We start from the raw sequence: 22,668 nt of genomic DNA on the forward strand, positions 1-22,668 counted from the left end.
AAAGTTGCAGTTCTCAAGAAATACAAGAATCATTATTTCATCTAGGGATGTAAACAGTTTAACCTTTAAGTAAAATATTTTTTTCTTTTTCCTTACTGTTCACCTTTCTATATTTCTCTTGAGTCCTGTGTTTGAATATCAAATTTTCTATTTAGTTCTGGTTTTTGCAATAGAAATGAAAGTCCCTTATTTCACTGAAGATCCATTTCTTCCTCTGAAAGATGATGCTTGGTCTTTCTGGGTAGTTGATTCTTGATTGCAATCCCAGTTCCTTCACTTTCCATTATATGGTATTCCAGGCCCTTTTATCCTTTTCTGTAGAAGCTACAGATGCTGGGTAATCCTTACTGTGTGGCTCTTTTATACTTGAATTGTTTTTTGTTTTCTGGCAGCTTGCAGTATTTTTTCCCTTAAGATTATAGTTCTGAAGTTTTGTAACAATGTTTCTTATGGTTTTCCTTATGGGATCTCTTTCAGGAGGTGATCAATGGATCCTTCCAATGATTATTTTTGTCTTCTAGTTCTATATCAGGACAGTTTTCCTTGATGATCCCGTGAAGAATGCTATCTAGGCTCTTTTTTGGGTCATGGTCTTCAGGTAGACTAAATTGTCTCTCCTGGATCTATTTTCCAAGTCAGCTATTTTTCCAATCAAGTATTTTATATTTTCTTCCATTTTTTCCATTCTTTTTAGCTTGACTGATTCTTGATATCTCATATCTGTAAGGACTATTAGCTCCCTTTTGCTCCATTCTAGTTTTTATTGTTTTCTTCAGTTAGCTTTTGTATTTCCTTTTCCCTTTGATTAATTCTACTTTTCAAGGTGGTGTTTTCTTCATTGTATATATATATATACATTTGTATTTAGCAATTGTATTTTTTAAGGAATTGATTTCTTCAATTTTTGTCCTTTTTTCCATGCTGTTTACTCTTGGATACTTCTCCCCCCTCCAATTTTTCTTCTACCTCTTTTGCCTGTTTTTGAGATTTTCCATGTGAGTATTTACTCCTCTTCTGAGTTGGTATTTTGTTCTTCCTTGTCATCATCTTAGCTTTTTATGGTTAAGGTTCTTTTCTGGGTTTTGCTCATTTTTTTCCTTCATTCCTATTTTGTGACTTTTAAGGTCGAGCTCTGCTCCTAGGGTACAAACTTCTTGTGCAGCTCTGAACCTTGGCTTTAAATCACAGTGCCCCCTTACGTTTGGTGTCTTGCTCACAAGCAGGGGGTATCCCTTTTGGTCCTTCCAGGAACAGCCTAGTTTCCTGGGCTGGCAATTTGCCTTCTATGCTGGAACTGAAGATTGCCCCACTGATCTGTTCTGCTACTGAGTCAGGGCCCAGTGTCTCAGTTGATGATCTGCTGCAATTAAGACCCTCTCACAGGCTTTCCAGGACACTATCTGAACTGGGTTGAATTGGGCTGAACCTTAGTGAGACTGATTTTTCTTAAATTCCTTCCAATCTATTCGACACAGAGACTGGGTTTCATGTGATTTTGGGGGGAAACTCAGGGAGAACACATCTAATAGATTAGACATTTGATTATCTATTGGTACAAACAAAATATATACACAGTACATGAAAATACGTGAAAATAATCTAAAGAGGATGGCATTCGTAGTTAGGAGGACCAGGGAAGAATTACTGGAAAATGTGGGTTTTAGCTGAGTCTTGAAGGTAGTCAGGGAATCTAAGGGTGTAAAGATTTCCAGATATGGGGACCAATAAAAGATATAGAAATAAAGACAATATAAGTTTAGAATATAAAACAGGGAAATATATGCTAGTCACAATTATTCACCACCATCATTAAGATGCAGCATAAAATCCATATCAAAGAGATATTCCCAGTAGATAGTTAAGATCCTCTAAATGTTTTTTCTTTGTTTTAAAATTGGTTTTCAGGTCATAAGTATTTATTTTCTCTCTTTCCCATTCCTTTAAAGTTCATTGAAAAATTAAAAAAACCAAACTAAACCCTTGTAACAAATATATTTTGTAACAAAACAGTCAAGCAAAAACCATGTCCTGGGACAGCTAGGTAGTATAGTGGATAGAGCACCGGCCTTGAAGTCAGGAGGACCTGAGTTCAAATCTGGCCTGAGACATTTCCTAGCTATGTGATCCTGGGCAAGTCACTTAACCCCAACTGTCTCAGGAAAAAAAAAAATGATTAACCATGTCCAAAAAGTATATCTTATTTTGCTACTTGAGTTTATTATCTCTGTGAGAAGGCAGGTAGTATGCTTCATCATTTGTCCTTTGGAATCATGGTCAATCAAAATGTTGATCAGAATTCTTATATTTCCTTTTTAAAAAAACCAATAGATTTTTATTTTCAAAATATATACAAAGAGTATTCAACATTTATCCTTGCAAAACCTTGTGTTCCAAATTTTTCTCCCTCCCTTTTCCCTATCTTCCTCTAGGCTCCAGAGGTCCTCAAATTTTTTAAATAGGGGGCCAGTCCACTGTCCCTTAGACTACTGGAGGGCCAGAGTATAGTAAAAACAAAAACTTTGTTTTGTGGGCCTTTAAATAAACTTCATAGTCCTGGGTGAGGGGGATAAACTTCCTCAGCTGCCGCATCTGGCCTGCGAGCCGTAGTTTTGAGGACCCTTGCTCTAGATAGTTCCCCAAGTTCCTCCAGTTCCACATTTATCATGGCTGCACAAGAAAAATCAAATCAAAAAGGGGAAAAAATGGGAAAGAAAAAACAGATTTATGATGGAGAGAACTATCTGCATTCGTATGGAGACTGAATGTGGATCATAATGGTATTTTCACTTTTTTGTATTTGCTTTTTTTTTTCTTTCCCATTTTTGTTGAAAAGAGCCACATCCATCAGAGTTGATTATCACATAATCTTGTTGCTGTGTACACTGTTCTTGAGAATTTTTATTTCAAAATTATTTGTCTTTACAATGTTGTTTTTATTATGTATTATTCTCCCAGTTCTACTCCCTTCATTCAATCAGCTCACAAAACTCTTCATAGCTTCTACTTGACATTTTTGTTATTGTTCATTTATTTTTAGAGGATCAATGTTTGGGTAAAATAGTGGATGAAGGATGGTATCTTCACTGTGAATTGGATTTAAGCGAGACAGAGTTGCATTAAGTCCTCAGCTTCACTTTCCCTTCCAGAATCATTGAAGTCCAAAACAAGAAAGAATTGCTGATGGTGTCTTCTAAGTCTGACCAAACTCTAATGCTCCACAGTGCCTGTCTCAGCTGCCTTCGTGGCTTTTGAATCAAATTCTATTTGCACATTCTCTCAGAAGTTTTCACATCCTGGGGTAGACAACCTCTAACCCATTGAGGGATGAGACCACCAGTTACCCTCAACCTTATTTAGCCTTTTTCCTGAGACAGTTTTACTAGTGTGACCACTGCTCATACTATTTCTTGGAGTCCCAGGTGAGAACTGGGTAACAGGTGGACACCAAAAATAGATGAGCATCCCTGAAAAGGATTCTGTAAGCTCTCACACTAGAGATGCTAGACTTCTGGAACACCCTCTATATTCTTATAACAATTATGCTCAGTCATGTACCACTTAGTTTACATTTCTTTGCCATTACAAAAATATATTTTTTGTACATCCTTTTCTTCTGTTTAATCTCTTTGGAATACAGGTCTACTAGTGGTATTGCTAGAACAAAGGGTATATACCAATTTGGTAACTTTTGAGGCATAATTTCAAATTGCTTTTCAGAATGTTTGGACAAATTCACAGCTCCACTGTCAATATGCTTATTTTCCTGAAGTCTCATGTTTTAACTCTTTAATCCTTTTTTTCAGTCAAGCAATTACTATTTTGTCAATTTTTTATAAAATGTTTTATTGATCTTTCTAAAGTTTTTATTAGTGTAAAAATAGTAACTTGTCACCTTAGGGGAGAGGGTGGGAGAAAGGGAGGGAAAAAATTTAGAACACAAGATTTTGTAATGGTGAATGTTGAAAATTATCCATGTATATATTTTGAAAATTAAAAAAAAAAGGCAAAACTATTAAGTAAATTTTCTAATGTCAGTTGCTGATGACTTCCTCCCACTATAAAATGTTAAATAAAATAAATAAATAAAAAATTAAAAGAAAAAACTTATCAAGACCAAGTGATAGAAAAGGCAACATCCTACACCTGTAGTTCACTACCTTTCTCTGGAGGGAAAGTCATCCTTAGTACTCTGAACCCAAGGTTAATTATTGTGCTTAATCTGATTTTTGATTTTTTTAAAGTACTGTTTTCATTTAAGTTATTGTGGTCGTTATGCATTTTGTTTTCTTGGTTCTGTTTTATCAGTTTCTATTTCCCATAATTCTCTGAATTTTCCATTTTCACTTATTACATAATATTTCATTAAATTCAAATACAATTTATTTTATCATTCCCCAATCGTCATATACTTTAGACTTTGTTTTTGGCTAATACAAGGGCCAATTTTTAAAATATTTTATCTTTGGTACGTTTCTATCTACCTAGTTGTGCCTAGTTGTGGGATGACTTGGGTCAAAGATAATAATCATGCTTTTTCATATATATTTCTATTTCTCAGAAGTATAAATGTACTTAACTTTCACAACACTTTTACCCTTACCAATTTGATGGATATTAAGTGAAAGCTCAGAGTTGTTTTTATTAGTAATGAGAATTTTTTCCCATAGGACAGATTATAGAAACTATTCAAAATATTACATTGCATTTTAATGTTCACATCTCATTTGATCCTTACAACCACCCTGAGAGATGGGAGTTATTTCTGTTCCACTGCAGACAACAGGCTTACTAAGGTCTGTAGAGACCATTTCTTAATTCTCATTCTCCTTGGCCTTTCTTCAGATTTTTGATGCTATTCATTCTCTCCTTGATGCTCTTTTCTAGATTTTCAAGGCACTGTTCTATCAGAGTTCCAATGTAGATGAGGTATTCACAAAGTACTAGCACCTCTGGTGTTGAGAGCCCTTTTCAAGAGTTGCTCATTCAACCTTTTGGTGTTGTTCTGTCACTTAATTCTCACTTATGGCTTCAAGCTGTAGCATGAGCAGCAGCTTTACCTGGGGGTAAAACCCATAGGCTAAAGGGTAACTGCTGAACTTCCAACTCCTGTGAGTTAAGGGAACATCCACCCCAAGCATGTCAAGATTTCCCTAAGGGAATGAGCAGAATCAGAATAATATTTCAACAGGCATAAGCTATTTTCGTGGCTGAAAAAGATGTTGCGGAATGTTCATCCTGGGCCATAACTGGTCATCTTGACTTCAGTCCTGGTCCTGGACTTGATTCTGGAAGAAACTGAGGCCTTTGTGCAACTCTGCCTTGCTTAAACTGTGATATTGGTCCTCTTCAAAAACAAAGGATGAATACCTGACCACTTCTGTTTCCTTTGCTGGATCCTCTTCTAGATCACACTTGTTAACCTCAAGATTTTGCCATGTGCTGTCGTCTCTTCTCCCTCTATATCAATTTAAAAATATTAATCTCATAAGCTCTCATTGATCTAAGATGATAATTCTCAAAAATACCTTTCCTGTCACCTCTTTGTTGAACTCCAATTTCACATCTTTAATTGTCTCATTTAAAACTGGATGTCCAATGGACATCTTAAAACTATATCCAAAATAGAACTCTATTTAGAATCTTTATTACAAACCCTCCCCCTCCCATCTGCTACTTTCCCTATGAATTTAGTAACATCATTCTCCCAATTCCTCAGACTGAAAACCTACAAATCATTCTCAACTCCATCTCAGCCCCCATGCCCAAAAGGCCCGTCAATTTCTTTCCCAATACCTCTTATTTGCTCCCTTCTTTGATCCTGCCACCAATGCAGATCCTCATCACTTCACACTTTGTCTGCTGGTAGCTCTTTCTTGTTTCTCTCCCCTCCAATTCATCCTACTAGAGATTTCCCTTAAGCACAGACATTACTTCGCAACAAAAACTCCAGTAGCTTCCTATTGCCTCCATTATCAAATACAAAACATTTTTGTATTCGAACCTAGTTCCCTCCTAAAATTGTCTTGCACCTTACACCTCAATACTCTTTTGACCACACTGGCCTCGTTGTAAACAAATTGTGTTAGCTCTGGGCATTTTCTTTGCCTCTCTACTATTTTTTCCTCCACTCCAACTATTGATCCCGCCAATTAAAATTCCACCTACAGGGAAAACAAAACCTTAATACCAGAGCCTGCTCTCTGCTTTCCCTTTCACCTTGCTTTGTAAATATATTTGCATGTTTTCTCCCCATATTGGATTGTTTAGCTCCTTGAGGACAGGGACTGTCTTTTGCACATGGTTTGGCATGTAACACACTTCATGTTCATTGATTTAACTCATTATGGATTTGTCTTATGTGTGCTTGTGTATATATACTCTCATTTGCATGTCTATCACTAAGCATTTCAAACTCATCTAAAAACCAATTATCCTTTTCCCCAAACCTGTCAAGTCTTCCACATTTCTAGTTCTGCCGTCATGACCTATTCTAGGTTGGCAATCAAAATGTTATGCTAACTTCCTTCACACTACATATGTAACTGCTCCCAAGTATTATTCTTAATACCAATTTTACTTCCCCAACAATCTCACTGCTTTCCAATTGTTTGGCCATTTGATTCAATTCCTGACCTCTCCCCTTGAGATATTTCAATAGCTATTCCTCTCGCTTAATTTTTCTGTTGTAATTTGCCATAAGCAGATCTGTACTCTTCTATACTCAGTAACTTGTGGCACTGTCTTCTACATAAACGAATTATGTCTTCTATGTAAAGTAAAATCAATTTTTAAAACCCTTCACAATCCAGTCCCTCTAAGATGCCTTTCCAGCCTCATCACGTTGCTCTTCCCAGTCCTATTAAATGTACCCAACTTTTTCTTTGCTGTTCTTTACAATACTCAAAAACCTGTCTCCATGCCTTTTGTATTCATTCCTGCCAATATACTTCCTCCACTGCTTCACAGAATCCCTTAATTTCCTACAAGACAGCTAAGTACCTTTTAGTTAAATTTATCACCTCTTGTGAGGTCTTTCCTGAACTCCAATCTACATACTTGTTCTTGATATATATTTCCCCATGGAATATATATGCTGCCAGCTTTTTTCAATTCCCATGGCTTAGCAGTGGCAGGAACATGGCAAATGCTTTAGTGCTGATAAGCCACCAGGAAAGGACTGGCTCTGTGTAAATCTTTAGATATCACTTGATTTGTTTGATTTTAACATTTTCCTACTCATTGGCTATTATGTAGCTCCTCTATACAAATGCTTTACTCATTTAAAATCTTCTAAATTTGATACTTTTGTGGTTTAATATTATATATCACTCCCTCCATTAATAGTTTGACCAATTAGTTGTCCATTGCAGTAATCTTTTTTTTTTTGTTTCATCAACTTTCTTCTTTGTAGTTAACATTTAAAGCTTATTGTAATATATATATACTTATATTTTTAAAGCTATTGTGAAGGAGATTTGGATTAGGCTTTTTGTATATACTGTACCTTACTCTCAAAAAACTAAGGTAACATTACAGGTCTAATCCAGGGTTCTTTATATATGTTAAAAACTTGATAGAAAATTGCCAAATACCAAGTCATTTCATGCTTATGAAAAGCACAGGGCAGAATGTTGTTATGCAAGTGGTACTTGTCTTTAAAAGGTGGCTCATTTCAACATGTTATTTTAGATAAATACTCACATCACAGGCATAGAGAAACTTTAAGATTTGTAGACTGAACAGTGAAGTTACTCAGGTTACAACAGTTTTTTAGATGAATATAGACCAGAAATTAAGAGTATAGAACACTTTGAATGTTAATTTTTACTTCATAGGCAAAAACAAATTAAGATATTGATGTAGTGTCCTATTATGTATATGTATGACAAAATTCTCATGTTTAAACAAACTGACATTTAAAATTTTTTCTTCTTAGTTTTGTACTTAAATCACATCTGAAGGCTAAAAGGCTATTCAAAATGTTTTTCACTATTTGTACCCATTTTATATACAAATTCAACTCACAAGGAGTGCATTTCAAGATCTTCAAAGTAAATTTCTTAGCTATAAAAGCCAAGTTAAAATACACCTGAACCCCATTTTGAATACATGAAATCCAAATTAATATTAGCAATCGTGTTTAACTTTAGTTGGGATTTTCTTGGCAGAAAGAATGGAATGGTTTGCCATTTCCTTCAACTCACTTAATAGATGAGACACTGAGGCAAAAAGTAACCCTTTTTGCCTCAGTGTCTCTATTAAGTGAGTGACTTACCTAGTGTCATACTAATTACTAAGTGTCTAGAAACCAGATTTGAAATTAGAAAGCTCAAAACTTACTATGAAGTATCTAGCACAAATACAAGTCATTATGTGGCCAAGAGAACCCCCAAGTACAGATTAAAGACCCTAAGTTAAAGAGGATCACAAATCTTGGGATGTTTTAGGAATTCTGATGCTATTAAATGATACTTATCTGCACCCTCAGTCCCACCTGTACCAAATACAGATTTGGTTGATTACACACTAAATGAAGAGTAAGCTTTTAATTAACCATTGCTCATCATTGCTCTTTTTAGTTTAGATTTTTCCTTTCATGACAACTGAAAAACCAATTTATATTTTTCAAATAGTTGAGCTAGGCCAACAAGAAAGCCAAACATTCAGAATGCTTAAGACAGATTTCAAACCACCTTAAGTAACTGAAAGACCAGGTATCCAAATGAAATTAGATACTTAAGCTTTCTTAGGGGTTTGATAATGGAAAATGCACAAGAAAAAACCTTTTCTAGGACAGCAAAGGTATTAAGAATACCTCTTCTCTGCACATGGATATTGTTCACTTCAATTAAGGTCTATCATTATGCTTGTCCCGATGGAATAACAATGGTTGGTTCATTTCTTTCACATTTAAATCTGGCAGGATGGGAGGAACAAGTTCTCTTGAGATAGTACACAGCAATGGGTTTTCCAAATAGTTGTAATTACTATTACATCTTATTAAAAGAGTTAAGGTCTCACAAAAAATGCAAAAGGCTCAATATTAATCTTTTAATAATCAAGTAATGTAGAAGAAAACAGGAAAGTTTTAAAGACAGTGGTAGAGAGCAAAGCATACAATTGCTCCTTAGGATAACCTTTGTGAATATTTTATTTTTCTCAAAGCTTCAAATTTAGTTACATTTTGATCCCTTCAGATTTCACATTGGTCCAGTGTACAAGATTTCCTGTCACTTAGTGTTTCAAAAACTGAAATGTTTTTCTTTAGACTTATAAAAGATTAAGCTCCTTGCTAGCATGTTTTAAGTGATCCTCAATGTTACAACCTTATCTCACAGCCTGTCCATTTCAATTTAAAAAGGTTTTCTGACATTTGGAAATTCTGGTGTTTACACAATACTTTTGCATACATACTAATTTCTTTACTATCTGTGAGGTCAGTCAAGTAGATTTTTCCCAATCCACAGAAAAGGCCTAAAAAGATTCTGCCTTTCAGCAATGGCTTCTTGATTTCCAGTATTTTTTTTTTCAAGATAACAAAATCCCTTTATAAAGACTGTTTCAAAATGTTTTAAAGTCTGGGCCAGAAGTTTTAAATCTGGAAATCACGTTAAGAATCAACCAAACCTTTGTGAACATCTGGGCTGAGACTATCCCCACTTGTAGAACTAACACCCATCACAAACAATTTTGTGAATATCTGGCTATTGTCAATGTAAAATAAAAAATATACCAAGTCACACTCTGTATTACAGGTTCTGACTTATAAAGTACGCTTTTAGCTTTATTTCAGTCTTTTTAAATAAGAATGTTTAGAAAAATCAAGTTAGACATATTAACACTTCTTAAAAATTTTGGCAAGATAGTGCCCAAGTTCCAAACAGCACAAGCTATATCAATGTAAAAAGGCATGAAAAGATATCAAACCAAAACATCAGGGCAAATAGCACACTGAAAAGGTATAGTAAATGCCCAAACATTTTGAAGTTGGGATCTAGACTCTCAAGGTCAAGGCTGAAAAATTCTCAGTAATGTTCACTGTTTTAGATTAGTGCACATCTTCTCCCTGTTTTCCCTAAATAAATCTTCGATTTGGCTGTTACAGGTCAACCTATTTAATCACATCCAAAAAGTTTGAAATTTCACTCAGCAGAGTTGCTACACATACAGAAATACTCCATTTGTTAATATAGAAAGATTCTCAGCTTAGCCCACATGTACATTGCACTAAACCTCAATGACAACATGGAGCAAACATAAATTTGCACAGTTCAAGTTTCAAAAAAAAAAAAAAAAAAAAAAAAAAAGGAAAGGAAAAGAAAAAGGAAAAAAGGAAAAGGAAAAGGAAAAAAGAAAAAAGGGGAAAAAAAGAAAAAAAAAAGGGGAAAAAAACCCTTTTTAACTTCTGTTTACACTTATATCCTCAACTTCCAATGAAGCAAAGGTATTATCTTCATCATTTTTATGGTGGCACTTTACCTAAGAAACAATTTCAGATGCCAAATTTGAAGGGTTAGAAATAAGAGGGATTTCCCCCATATATTTGCTAACCAGGATTAACTAATGTCGAACTATCAACTTTTTCCCCAGGTGAAGCCCTCCAAGAAATATCAAATCTAATAAGCTCCCAAGATCACAAAAAATTCAGCCTTTTCCTTTCCTCCTTTTAAGCTGGCTGAGACACTGAAGTCAGTGTCAATTTAGGCTCAAGTCATTCAAAGTAACAAATTGAAGAATGACCAAAAACAAATTTTTATTTTTACAACTAAATAAATGTAATTTAAATGTGTCCATTGCTAGTTTTTTTTCCCCCAAAGTAACATGCTATAAATAAGCAAACTAAACCTGGGCACTGATGTAATATGGACTCCCTAGATGTCTCACTGGGCTTAGTTACAGAAGACCACTCACAGTAAAAAGACATTTTGAGTACAAAGTGTAGCATGATGTTAAGCCATTTTTAGCTTCTGCACATACATGTTGCACTTCTGGCTGAAAATGCAGAGAAAATCGAAGCATTACACTGTAAGCTCAGTTGCACTGTTTTAAATGGCATCAATATCAATGTCATCATCCTTGTTATCAGCAGACTTCACAGTTTCAACTTTAGGTACGCTGGCAGTCTTAGAATACACCACCTAGGAAACAAAGGCAGTTTTATTTAGGAAAAAGGACACAACAGTCTAGTTACATCACCGTACAGCATTTTGCTGCAAAAATCAGATTTTTTCATAAAATCAAATCACATAGGCTCAAAGAAATAATTTTATCTGTCTCCAAAGTATTTGTTGTTATATAACTATTCTGAGCAATTGTCATAGTTACACATCACATTTTGTTAATTACCTTAGAATCTTAAAAGAGATATTACAAATGGAGTAGGAAGAAAAAGCTTTAGCATTCTGAATGCTTCGCCTTGAAAACAGGACGTTTTTAAAAAGAAATATTTCTATTTTTTTAAAAAAAATAAACACTCCTAGCATTTCTATCCCACAAGCAATATACCTCAATATTTTCATCTTCATCTTCCTCTTCTCCACCAGAGGATTCTTCTTCTGCTTCCTTTAGCCATTTTATAAAGGGCTCCGCTTTGACACGAATCTCTTTGGCAAGTTCCTTTGAGACATATTTCTTAGAGGCCTGAACAAAGTCATCATTAATTTAGCTTCATTTAAGAAATCTTAACACTCTAAAAATTTAAACAATAACATATAATCCTAACCCCAAAACATTTTCCCACCTTTTCTGACCAGCTAATGATGACCTCTTCCTCCAAAAGGTCTGCATCATACATTTCCTTCAAGATATGTGGAATTTTAGAGATGAGCTGAGCTTGATGCATAGCTACTACACACTCCAAACCATGAAGAAGGTATCTCTGAGCTTTTTTGTTATTGTGGCAGAACTGTAAAAACAAACTAGCATTAGAAAACATTTAAATACTTTAAACAGAGAAGTCTAACATACAGTCTACATCCACTAATAACAATTACTACTCTCCAAAGATAAAACCTACGTTGTACTCCCCTATAAAATCCCCTCCAAAATCCTTTTACTTCAAGTGAAATGTTGTCCATCCCTAAAAGAGTAGCCACAAACACAAAAGTGCTTACTCGTAGAAAATGACGTCTATACTTCTTAATTTGTTCTCGAATCTTCTCATTAAAAAGAACCTCAGTCAAAACAAGAGGACCCATAGCTTTTACATCCAGTCTTTCTGCTTCTGCGACAATTTCTTTGTCAGAAGTATCAATAATACCTTCTTCTTTTTTTTTCTACAGGAAGGATACAAGAGCTGAAAGTTACAATTTAATACTCATTCACAAATAAGTACCCAAATAGATGAAATTCAAATTAAAGGTTAAAGAGCTAGAACCAATGCATTATAGTTTCAAAAGGAAAATTCTGTACTTCATTTTTCTGGGCTGAACATTAAATAATCAAAGAAAACTCAAAAGTATATTAAAATATACATATTTACCTTCACAAAGTCAAATAAAATATTGACTCTCTCTTCAACTGTCCTTTCTAGGTCATCACTAAGTGTCAGAACTTTTGCATGATCACTAATTTCATCCATTCTGCGCCTTTGAGCTTCTTCAGTTGTGTCCTCTCCCCAATCTTCATCCTCATCATCTTCCTGTATATAAAACCAAAAATATAGTTTACAACTTAAACAGCTACACTTTGGAAAAAGCTTGAATTAGGCCTTTCCCTGTGGAAAATACAGTTTTGAATCCTTAATAAAAGCAAAAACTACCTCTTTGCCTGGTGTTTCTTTCCAAATTTATTTGTATCCTAATTTAAGCCAAAAGTTCCATATACTGTTATATTCTACAGTTGCTTTTTAATTGCCTACTTTTAGGATCACTGCCCACAAATTCAGATCCCCTCATACCTGTATATGCTGTAAAGTTCAAATAATAAGAACTAACAAGACTGTACTTCCCACACTCACCACAGCATGTGGAGGGTTAAGTTCATTGGGTGGTGGTGGTGGTGGTGTTGTCTCATTGCTGGACACAGAACCATTTTCTTTGTCTTTGCCCTTTCTATTTTTCTTTTCTTTTTCTTTTTTTCCCGTAACACTGTCACTATTCTCTGAGGAAGAAAGGGGAAGAAGACAAAGTTGAATCCCACAATTTCCATTACTATTCACTCTCTCAAGCCTATCTATAGTTGCCCAAAATAGGATCTTCTAGGTTTTCTTTCCTGTGTCCTAGGGGGTAACTAAATTAAGTTTCAATATAAAGTCTTCTAGTCCTGGGTACTGATACTGTTTAAGTCTATATAACAGATGGTCTCATTTAAAAGAGATCACTGGAATAGGTTAGACTTACTTATTTTTTGCAAGTTGAAATTGTGTCAAACAACTTTTTGTCAGCCACAGAGTGTTACTTGCAATGATCGATCAAAGAGCCATGGTGGAGAACCAATCCCTCAAGGAAAAATAGCAATATTATCCAGTCTTTCTGCCTTTTTTGTCTTTTTTAAAGGCAACAAAAACCCAGTATGAATTCCATTGTTATATTGCTTTATACAACTGTTAAATAAGTAGGTAGATACTACTTACCAGGTGGGTTCTTGAGAATGAATGTGCAGAGTTTATGGTTTGTGTCAAGCATGCCTCGATAACCACAGGCTTTGCAAGAGTTACCTATTGTTTGTTTCTTAGGATTGACATGCTGTAGAGAGAAAATATTCAATGAATTAAGTATAGTTTTCATTCCAGAATTAAGTATATGCATATAAATTAGGTATATACTTACCTTTTAAAAACTAACACTGATTTCATATGCCAATACAAACATATCTGATGCTAACAATTCACTTACCAGATCAGTTTCAGGATTCTCACACTCAGGACAGAGAACAAATTTTTTAATGAATCCATCCAACATGTCTTGCAGCTTATTCGCCTCATGAGATCCATTGACAATGTAACGGTCATTCTTAACATCAAACTGGGTCTGTGCTCCCAGCTCACAACCAAAATATTTGGTGGGATCTTAAGGGGAGAGAAAAAAAAGTTAATGAACTAAAAAAGGTTTTGCTTCACCAATGATTGTTGCATTCATTGCGTGTCCACCCAAATACATGCAATCATTACTCAATATTAGAGTATTTAAACTTGTTCCAAGTTTTAAAAATCACTGCTTAGAACATCAATGTATACACATATAGAAGACAGACTAAACATAAGAAAAGTGAAGTCTTCTAAGGTCAGTGTTTCCAATTGTGTTCCATAGGCTCAAAACCCAAGCTTTCAGATTAGAAATATACCAATGGCATTGTCAGCATTTTATTTGTTTGCATCTCTTCACAAGGTTACTTACACGTTGGAGGCCGATTAAGCGCCTTTGCAACGTCAACCATGTTGACTATGACTGTCTTTATTCCATTTCCTTTGCCCTCAACCTGAAAAAAAAAAGTTCAATACTGTCATTTTAATTCTAGAAAAGACCATTGAGCTTTGCATTTAAAGGACATTATATATAGAGACTTACTGACACTTGGTCCTCCCAAACCAACCGGAAAAAGAAATCATTACCTTAGCAATCAGACGGGGCATTTTGTAGCGATAGAACTGATCTGAAACGCTGCGGTTGACGTTGACAGACATTTTGGCTTATTAGTAGTAGTTTTATCAATAAGATGAAGAGATCTTTGATTGCAACTTTTTGGTATCTTCTGTCTGGAGAAGAAGGGATGACATAAACGACTGCAAGAGTTCTCGGTCTCTGACATGAAAAAGTTTTTGCCACAGAGGCTGTAAGCGTCTTGCTTGTATGCTATATTTCCCCAATACAGGTACCAATGGCTGCGCAACAGCTCTGAAACAGAGGGGGAGGTAGGGTGAGAGAATAAACAAAATTTAATTATTTCTAAAAAGAAAAGTACCCCCCATTTGGTATTCTGTCAGTCTCAAAAAACCACATCTAATGCCATATAAACTGAATCACTAAGCTGGGGAAAGGTAAAGGACTTAATTGCTGCTGGGGAAAGGTAAAGGACTTAAATGCTGTTAATTTAGAATACACAGGAAAATTGTTGACAATTTTAACTTTTCTTGTGGGAAGGGAGAAATTTTTTTTTTTTTTAAATTTTTAAACCACAGTCAAGAGATTCAACTATCTTCTTCTTATTGCTGATAAAGTCTTTTGAGATATTTAAATCTCACAATCTTCCTATCCATTAGTGACAGGCTAGTTGACCTTGGATGCATTGTCCCTGGTTCCCTCTCTTCAAGATTCAGAAAACAAGTCTAAACTAATATTTTGATACTGAACAACAAATTTACATGAAATAGATTTAAATGTAATATGGTCAGTATAATGCCTGTTAATTTTACGTAGAAGTTCTTGTGCAAAATACAAATCAGAAAGATGAGGCTATCCCAACCACAAGTATTTTGTTACACCAGGCATAAAAAAATGGAACTAAATGTTATAACTGTAATTCTGCTAAGTAGCTTACAATTCGGCCTAGTATTTTTCATTTATGTTGAAAAAAGTGCCATTCACTGTTACCTGTATTCTAATGCAACCACGGACATCAGGCTTATAAAAGACCTTAAGTATAATTTCTCTCTAGGTCAAAGGAATAGACGACACCCTAGAGATGGTTCAACTAAGCAGATGGGGTTTGCCCCCACGCTGCCTCGGAGTTCGGGACCCCTCTTCCCTGCAGTTGCCGCACCCACAGGGTGACAAAAACTTAGCAGAAAGAATCCGAAGAAAAGGAAACGACAGCGAGGAGCAGCAGAGGCCTGCTAGGACTGCGGAGCCGGGCCCTCCTCTCCGCTCCCCTCCCCCTAGGCAGTCTCCTCCCCCAGCCGGGCTGGATGACTCATAAATGCAGCAATTAAGCACTGAGTCAGCTTTTGAGGAGGCGTGGCGCATGCGCAAAGCTCCCAGGATCACCACCCCCTTCCCCAGTCGTTCGCCAAACATCAACCTGGGTGCGCCCCCCTCCCAGAGGCTGGGGGTCGTACCCGCCGACCCCGGGACTTCCCCTTTCCTCTCCCAACTAGTGGGGGTTCGCTAAGTAAACTGCGCCACGCGACTGGGGGGAGGGAGAGGTCACGAGGAAGTAGAGCCGCCATTTTGTGCGGCCGCCATATCCCCAGGGCCGGGGCGCCTCCTCACACGCTTCCCGCCGCCGCCCCCTCCCGCCAAAGCCCCGCCGCCCGCCCTCCACTCACCGTTTTCGTCAAATAAAGACATAAACCCAACGCTGCTCGCCCGGGACTGGGATGAAGTGTCTGAGGCGCGGTATAAACAAGAGACCGAGCAGCAGTAAGAGGTGGAGGAGGAGGAAGGGAAGAGGAGGAGGAAAGAAGAGGAGGAGGCGGAGCGGGAGGAGCGGCCCGAGCCAGGTGCCGCCGCCGACCAGCGGGGGGGAAGGGGGGGCGGTCCCAGCGACGTCCGGGGGGAGGCAACACCCTTCGGCACCTGGGAGCCTGGCGACCTGAAGGAAGAGAAACAGAGACGCCATTAACAGAAGCCAGTCCCTGCGAGAAAAAGCATCAGCGCAACCTACCTACCCCACCCGCCTGCCCCGGGTGCCGCTAGTCGTTCCGAGAGCCCAGACCCTTGGCGGCTTTACAGAAAGAGGCCCCGCGGGGCTGGAGCTAAAGCCACTTCAGACTCACCTCTGGAATGTTCTCGCTCTGACTGAACAACGCCGATGCCGCCGCCGCGATCAATCTACCCCCCCAGGCCCCGCCTTCCCTGGTCCGGCCGTCCCAGCCCATTGGCTGGTGGGCCTCTCGAGCCCGCGTACCATTGGCCTTTGCTTCATGTCAATCATGGCCGCCAGCCTTCCCCCAGCGTCTCGCTTCCCTACTTTCACACCCGCCCTTGCGGAGAGTCCCAACCTATTGGCCGATAGGCCTCTCGAACTCGTGCACCACTGGCCAAGCTCTCGAGTCAATCACAGTCTCCTTCCCGCCTCTGCTTTTCGTCCCTTCCCCCGCCTCCCCAGAGCTCCGCCCCCACCCGTCCCAGCCAATTGGTTGGTGAGCCCTTCGAGTCTGCACACCATTAGCGGCGGTGTCGTGTCAATCAAGGTCTGCCGCCTTTCCCTGTCTTCTCTCTTCCCCTTCTCCACACCCACCCCTCGACCAAACCAGCAACCCCAAGGTACGGCTCGACGAAGACGGCTCGAGATTTCTAGGAGTGCAGTCTCGCGAGACCCGCCGGAAGCTGGAGGGGTTGGGGTATTAGGCGGTCCCGAGGATTGAGGGGGCGCGCGCGTGTCCGTTTCGTTCTCGAAGCGGGAGGAAAATGGCGGTTGGTTTTCCTTCCCGTCTCCACCCCCAACCCCCGCCTTTCTGGCGCCCCGGCTCGCTTCTTGGGGGTGGGGTTTGTCGTTACATGATGGTGTGGGTTTCGTTACCCGGCCCCCAGCACCGGGCTGGCGGCGTTCTTCCTCAGCTCTCGAGCTTCCCCCTCTACGGTAACCCTGGCGCGCGCCTTTCCTGCTACTGCGCAAGCGCCTCCGTCTAAGGTCAAGGGGTCAGCGCCGGGGACGCGGAGGTGGCTTGCCCTGCGCGTCCATGTGCGAGTCTCGGTGTTACCTCTGAGAGCGACCTAAGGATGACTCAACCCTGTCTGAAGCAGGCAAGCAGGCACACCGCCTCACAGCACGTGGAAGTAATTAGCAACTTTACAAAACTCTGATGCGGGAAGAAAAAATAAAAAGCCAAGCCGCTGTATCATTATGGTTACTCCCTCAGGTGTTTATTGAGGTTTCCTCTGAGAAAGTTGTAAAAAAATATTTTTTTTTCTTTAAGGAAATCCCAGGCAAGGCATATAAACTTCAAGGCTGATTCAATTGGCGCTGGTGTTTTTCTTTTTATAAGTAGTAGCTTTAAAATTTTGTCATCTTGTTTCTTTTTTTTTCAGAGACCTTTCCATTACACCACAATGTGTGTGCCTCTCATCTTTCCAGAGTGAAATCTGAATCTAGCTCAGTGCCCGGAATTTGAAATGGTAGATGGTCAGCTTTTCCCCATAGAAGCTATCTTTTATTCCCCAACACAGGGAAGCTAGAGTAGGAATTGGGAGAAATTTATCAATAATGTTTTTAGGGTCTAATATGTATATCGAACCACAGTTCTAGGAGCTAGATAAAGTGATAAAGTCGATCAGATATCTTAGGAGTTTACTGCTTCTAGTAGAAAAACAAAACAAGCACAGAAAACTATAGTATTTAAAACATGATGAGTGCTTTAGAAAGGTAGCTAAGTAGCCACAAGGGGCTTAGGAAGTGGATTTGAGGTGGGAGATGATACAGTAATTAAGGAGTGAGCAGAAAGAATGTAGGAATGCCAAGAACCAAGATAAAGAGGCAGGAAAGTAGACTTGTTAATGTTGCCATTCTGGTTTTGCTTTTTTCTTCATCAGGACCTCAACTTTTTTTTGTGTGTAATGGACCCCCTTTTGCAGTCTGACAAAGCCAATGCACCCTTTTTCGGAATAATGTTTTATAATGGTTTAAAATATATTAAAATACATAGGATTATAAAGATAACCAATTATTTTGAAAAGTAGTGTTGTAAAAGAGTTCATTGGACCTCAAATTAAGAATCCCAATATTATTTTTCTGCTTCTGCCCCACCATGAATTATTTTCTTCTATCTACCTAAGGTAAAACCAGAATCTAGCCTAGTGAGGAGAATGAGAAGTTAAAGGTCAACAGCTTTCCCCCAACAAAAGTTACCTTCTATTCCTCCCAAAGATCTGACTTTTAAACTTTTATTTATAGGAACACAAGGAATCTTGAAGATTTAAAAAAAAAGCTGAACGCCTAATTTTCCAGTCTTTGTTAGAGGGCATACCAAAGGTACAAACTTATTGTAAACAGCATCTTTGTTCTGTTCTTTTAGGAAATCAGCACAAGCAAGCTAACTCTATAAATATGTCTACATATATTGGATTTAACATATTTTAACATTTAACATGTATTGGACTACCTGCCATCTAAGGGAGGGGTGAAGAAAAGAGGGGATAATTTGGAACAGAAGGTTTTACAAGGATCAATGTTGAAAAATTACCCATGCATATGTTTTGTAAATAAAAAGCTTTAAAAATTAAAAAAGAAAAGAAATCAGCACACAGAAACAAACCTGTTGGAATCATATAGCTGTTAGAGAGTGATGATAATGTAACCTTGAAAAGTTGTTTCAATTTTATATATTATTGCTAATCTGTTGAATATAATATGTGTTATTATAATATATGTAATGTATAAAAATAGCCTTCCTACTCTTGAGAGGAATAATACTATATACCTTTTGAACTAGACACTATGTTGCAGTATATTTTCCTTGTAGTTTGAATACTAAATACTAAAGACGACACAGTATAAAGAGAGGAAGGTCAGTGTCTGGGGTTATTTGAGGTCATATGAATTTACATGAAAGATAATTATGTAACCCAGGTGTTGAGGACTGACCCCCCCCCCCACCCCCGCCCAAGGGCAAATGGGCTGGGTTCACTTTTGGAGCCTTGGGTGTTTTTAAAAAAATATATTACTGGATTAGATTTGTGATTTCATTTTTTTTTTAAGGTGAAAACACTCTATGAGAAAATTTTCTCAACTAATTCAGTTATTGGCACTTGCTCAGTATTATTTTATAGTATTGAGTGATTTGATTAGGGGCACAATTCTTATAATAACCACTAATGTGGTGTCAGAGATTGGATTTGAATGAAAGTCTTCCTGATTCTAAGACAGGTGCGATACGCATTATGCCAAGCAACCTGTCTTGGGAGTTTTAGCAGTTTAATTCACTTTAACAGGCATTTACTAAACACTTAATGTATGTATGGACTCTCAAAAAATTTAATATTGCCCAAGATTTTCTTGGAAATATTTAGATTTGGCTCATTTTCATTTTCATCAAGTTGTCCTCCCATTCCCTTGCAAACATTCAGATAACAAGGCATGGGATGTAGAACAAATTTATTACATACCAAAAAAAAATGTAGGAAGAGCTTGTAACCAAGTCCACAGTAAAGAAAACTGTTTCTATGCTGAGCCTCATCTCTATTTTGTATTTAAGTTTGCCCCTCTGGTCTGGATGTTCTTCTTGCTCCAAGTAGAAAAGAATAGAATAAAGCAACCTTTCCTTATGAAGAATCCCATCTTCTGTAGGACGACTATAATTATTGCAAACTCAAAGCACTAACAGAGATCTTAAGTTGTTTCTTGCTTTGTGGCTTCCTTTTGTGCTAATCCTTTCCTATATGTATGCTATAGTTTGGTAATAATTTACTCTTGATCTGCCTTCTCCCTCATGAAACCTCTGGAGTTTTCTGATGTCCTACTTTCTTAACGCATGCGATTCCTGGAGGGGCACATTGAACAGGCACCTCTCCAAGGAAAAGAGTCCATGTTTATGTATAAAGGCCAAACACAAGATCAAAGCTCAGTTAAGTGAACTAATAGCAAACCTGATTCAGTGCTAAAATAAAAGCTTCATCAGTAGAACAAAGAGTATCTGAGACAAGAGGAACCTGGGTCATGTCACAAAACTACTTAGCATACTATTCTGTAGCCTCACTTCTGGGTATTTCTGTAGGGAACATAGTATCAACCAACTCACTCTGCACGCCAGTTGCATCTATTTTGTGATTACCTTTCCCAATTTGTTATACTCTGAAACAACATCTTCAATAGGGCCTTCTTTAGTTGATAGATATCCTTAAGATACAATTATTCATTGAACTTCCAGACTTAAACCTACCTTGTTGCTAGCAAAAGTCTTCTTTCTAAGATGCTAAAGGTTGATGCCACAGCCTGCTGGTGCTATGCTGTTTGGGGCAGTGAGATGGGGAGGCTAGCCAAAGCCTCAGGAAAAAAAATCAGTGATTGTTCAAAATTGAATTTGTTCAATCTGCCTAGGGTTTTTTTGGTTCTGACCACTCTGGTGACAAAGATTTGTCTGGGAGATTTTGAAATCATTTTTATTAAGGATGTTGATATTTTCAAGATGTACAATATTTTGTAATTCTGGTGATAATGAAAACTTTAAAACTCTCCTAAATTTGACATTTGTTAAAACTATATCAAACCATATAGTAAGTGAGAGTAAGATGAGACAAGTAATGTGAAAAGTTTCTCCTGAATTTTTGTACTACCTTAGTAACATTACCAATTTGCACCTGGATGTCCTATGTAATACCATAACTGGCTAGCAAATATGTGGGATAGCTTGCCTGGGGCAAAAAAACCTTCATAAAACATGAGACAAAGACATTTAAAATTCCCCCAGCTCAATAAAAACTCTACAGGAGAAATTCTTGGCTTACTGTTTTGCCAAGATATGTTCTGCTCACAAAACTCCAAACATTCAGGGACATTGGTAGCTTAGTTTCTTTTTCAATGGTATTACAAATTTACATGAATAATTGACCATGAAATTCTTTAATTCAATAAAGTTTCATTCAACTAGGGTGGTTTGGGTTTATTTTAAGGCCTGAAAAACTTTGTCTAAAGTGTATGGAGGAGAAGGCATGCTATGGTAGAAATTTTTGTCAATTGTTCTGAAAATGCTTTTTTAAGCAGAAGGTAATCTGTTCTTTTCAGAGGAACTGCAGAGACCTGGGAAGCCCTGGGATGTAAACTATGCTTATACCTAGGTGAACTCAGGTTCAGGGCATGTATCCTAGACTAATTAACTTTACATGCCATCTGCACTATTTTGTTACTTGCCCTAGTGCCCTTCTGCTTCCACACTGGGGATCAAACATTTTTCTGACTCACTCCTAACCTAGGGATGAGAATCTAGCCAATATTGATGTGAGGGCTGAGCTGGCTAAGGATAAAGAGATATTTGTACCTTAAACACAATTCTACTATATAGAAGAAGGAATTCCCCTTGTCTTCAAAGTATCTAGATTGTTCTTCTAGTTAAGAGGGATTGGGGTAAGAAATGGAAGGGCTCTTCCTGGTGATAATGAAAACTTTAAAACACTCCTAAATTTGACATTTGAATCGACAAAGTGTATCAAACCACACATTCAGTGAGATTGAGATAAGTTTCTCCTGAATTCTAGAAGATAAAAAAGAAATTAATAGAAATAAAAACCAAATTAAAAAAACCCTCAAGAATATTATAGCCAAATTCCAGAGCTTTACCTTTTCATTCTCTTGGAAGCTAGGTTGTAGGTGCTCTCCTGACTTGTCATGAATGCTGGAGTCTGAACCGATTCCCTCCTCCCCCACAGTGGCATCAGGGGACTGAGTCTCAACCATTCTCTACACATTTATATAGTCCTTTGATCTTACCCAGTGCTTTCCTAACTTCAAGTTCACATTTGTTTCAGTATTCTTTGACTGATTCAGATGTGTTCTTATGTCATAAAGTTGATGTGGGGTTGAGTTGATCCCCTCCCTTAAAAAGAATATATTTCAAATGTTTTTAAAAAAAGATTAAAAGTTAATTTTCCTCCATAATCATGAATAATCACCAGGCTTGTTAATGTAGAATAGGCAGTGAGAATCTTAACCATCCCAAGGGAACCATCCAGTTTAGCAAAAAGCTTAGCAATAGCCTTCTATTGATAGTCTTTTTTCCCCTTTTGAACAGCAAAAGGGCAAGTAGGTGACCCAAGCTGTTTCTCTTAATGTTGGAGTGAGCATATTCTCACCCCTCTG

General features: G+C 37.7%; 1 protein-coding gene and 1 non-coding gene across 3 annotated transcripts; both read right to left on the bottom strand.

The window, feature by feature from the left end:
• Positions 1-9,037: 9,037 nt before the first annotated feature.
• On the bottom strand, positions 9,038-17,469 carry EIF5 (eukaryotic translation initiation factor 5). 2 transcript variants are annotated; one of them, XM_051978316.1, is made up of 12 exons: positions 17,044-17,469; positions 16,205-16,470; positions 14,552-14,834; positions 14,337-14,418; positions 13,836-14,008; positions 13,574-13,685; positions 12,959-13,101; positions 12,482-12,640; positions 12,114-12,275; positions 11,741-11,905; positions 11,506-11,640; positions 9,038-11,138 (listed from the first exon to the last, which is right to left on the bottom strand). In XM_051978316.1, exons 3-12 carry the CDS (start codon positions 14,621-14,623, stop codon positions 11,046-11,048), a joined length of 1,296 nt encoding a protein of 431 aa, XP_051834276.1. In that variant the 5' UTR covers positions 14,624-14,834; positions 16,205-16,470; positions 17,044-17,469; the 3' UTR covers positions 9,038-11,045. The 2 variants fall into 2 exon arrangements, with proteins under 2 accessions (XP_051834276.1, XP_051834275.1); XM_051978315.1 differs by lacking the exon at positions 17,044-17,469 and adding an exon at positions 16,655-16,758.
• Positions 13,276-13,400, bottom strand: LOC127552665 (small nucleolar RNA SNORA28). The gene has a single exon (XR_007951520.1). It is a non-coding gene; the product is annotated as a small nucleolar RNA SNORA28 (small nucleolar RNA).
• Positions 17,470-22,668: the final 5,199 nt, after the last annotated feature.

The sequence above is a fragment of the Antechinus flavipes genome, chromosome 2, assembly GCF_016432865.1.
Source record: "Antechinus flavipes isolate AdamAnt ecotype Samford, QLD, Australia chromosome 2, AdamAnt_v2, whole genome shotgun sequence".
Lineage (NCBI taxonomy): Eukaryota > Metazoa > Chordata > Mammalia > Dasyuromorphia > Dasyuridae > Antechinus > Antechinus flavipes.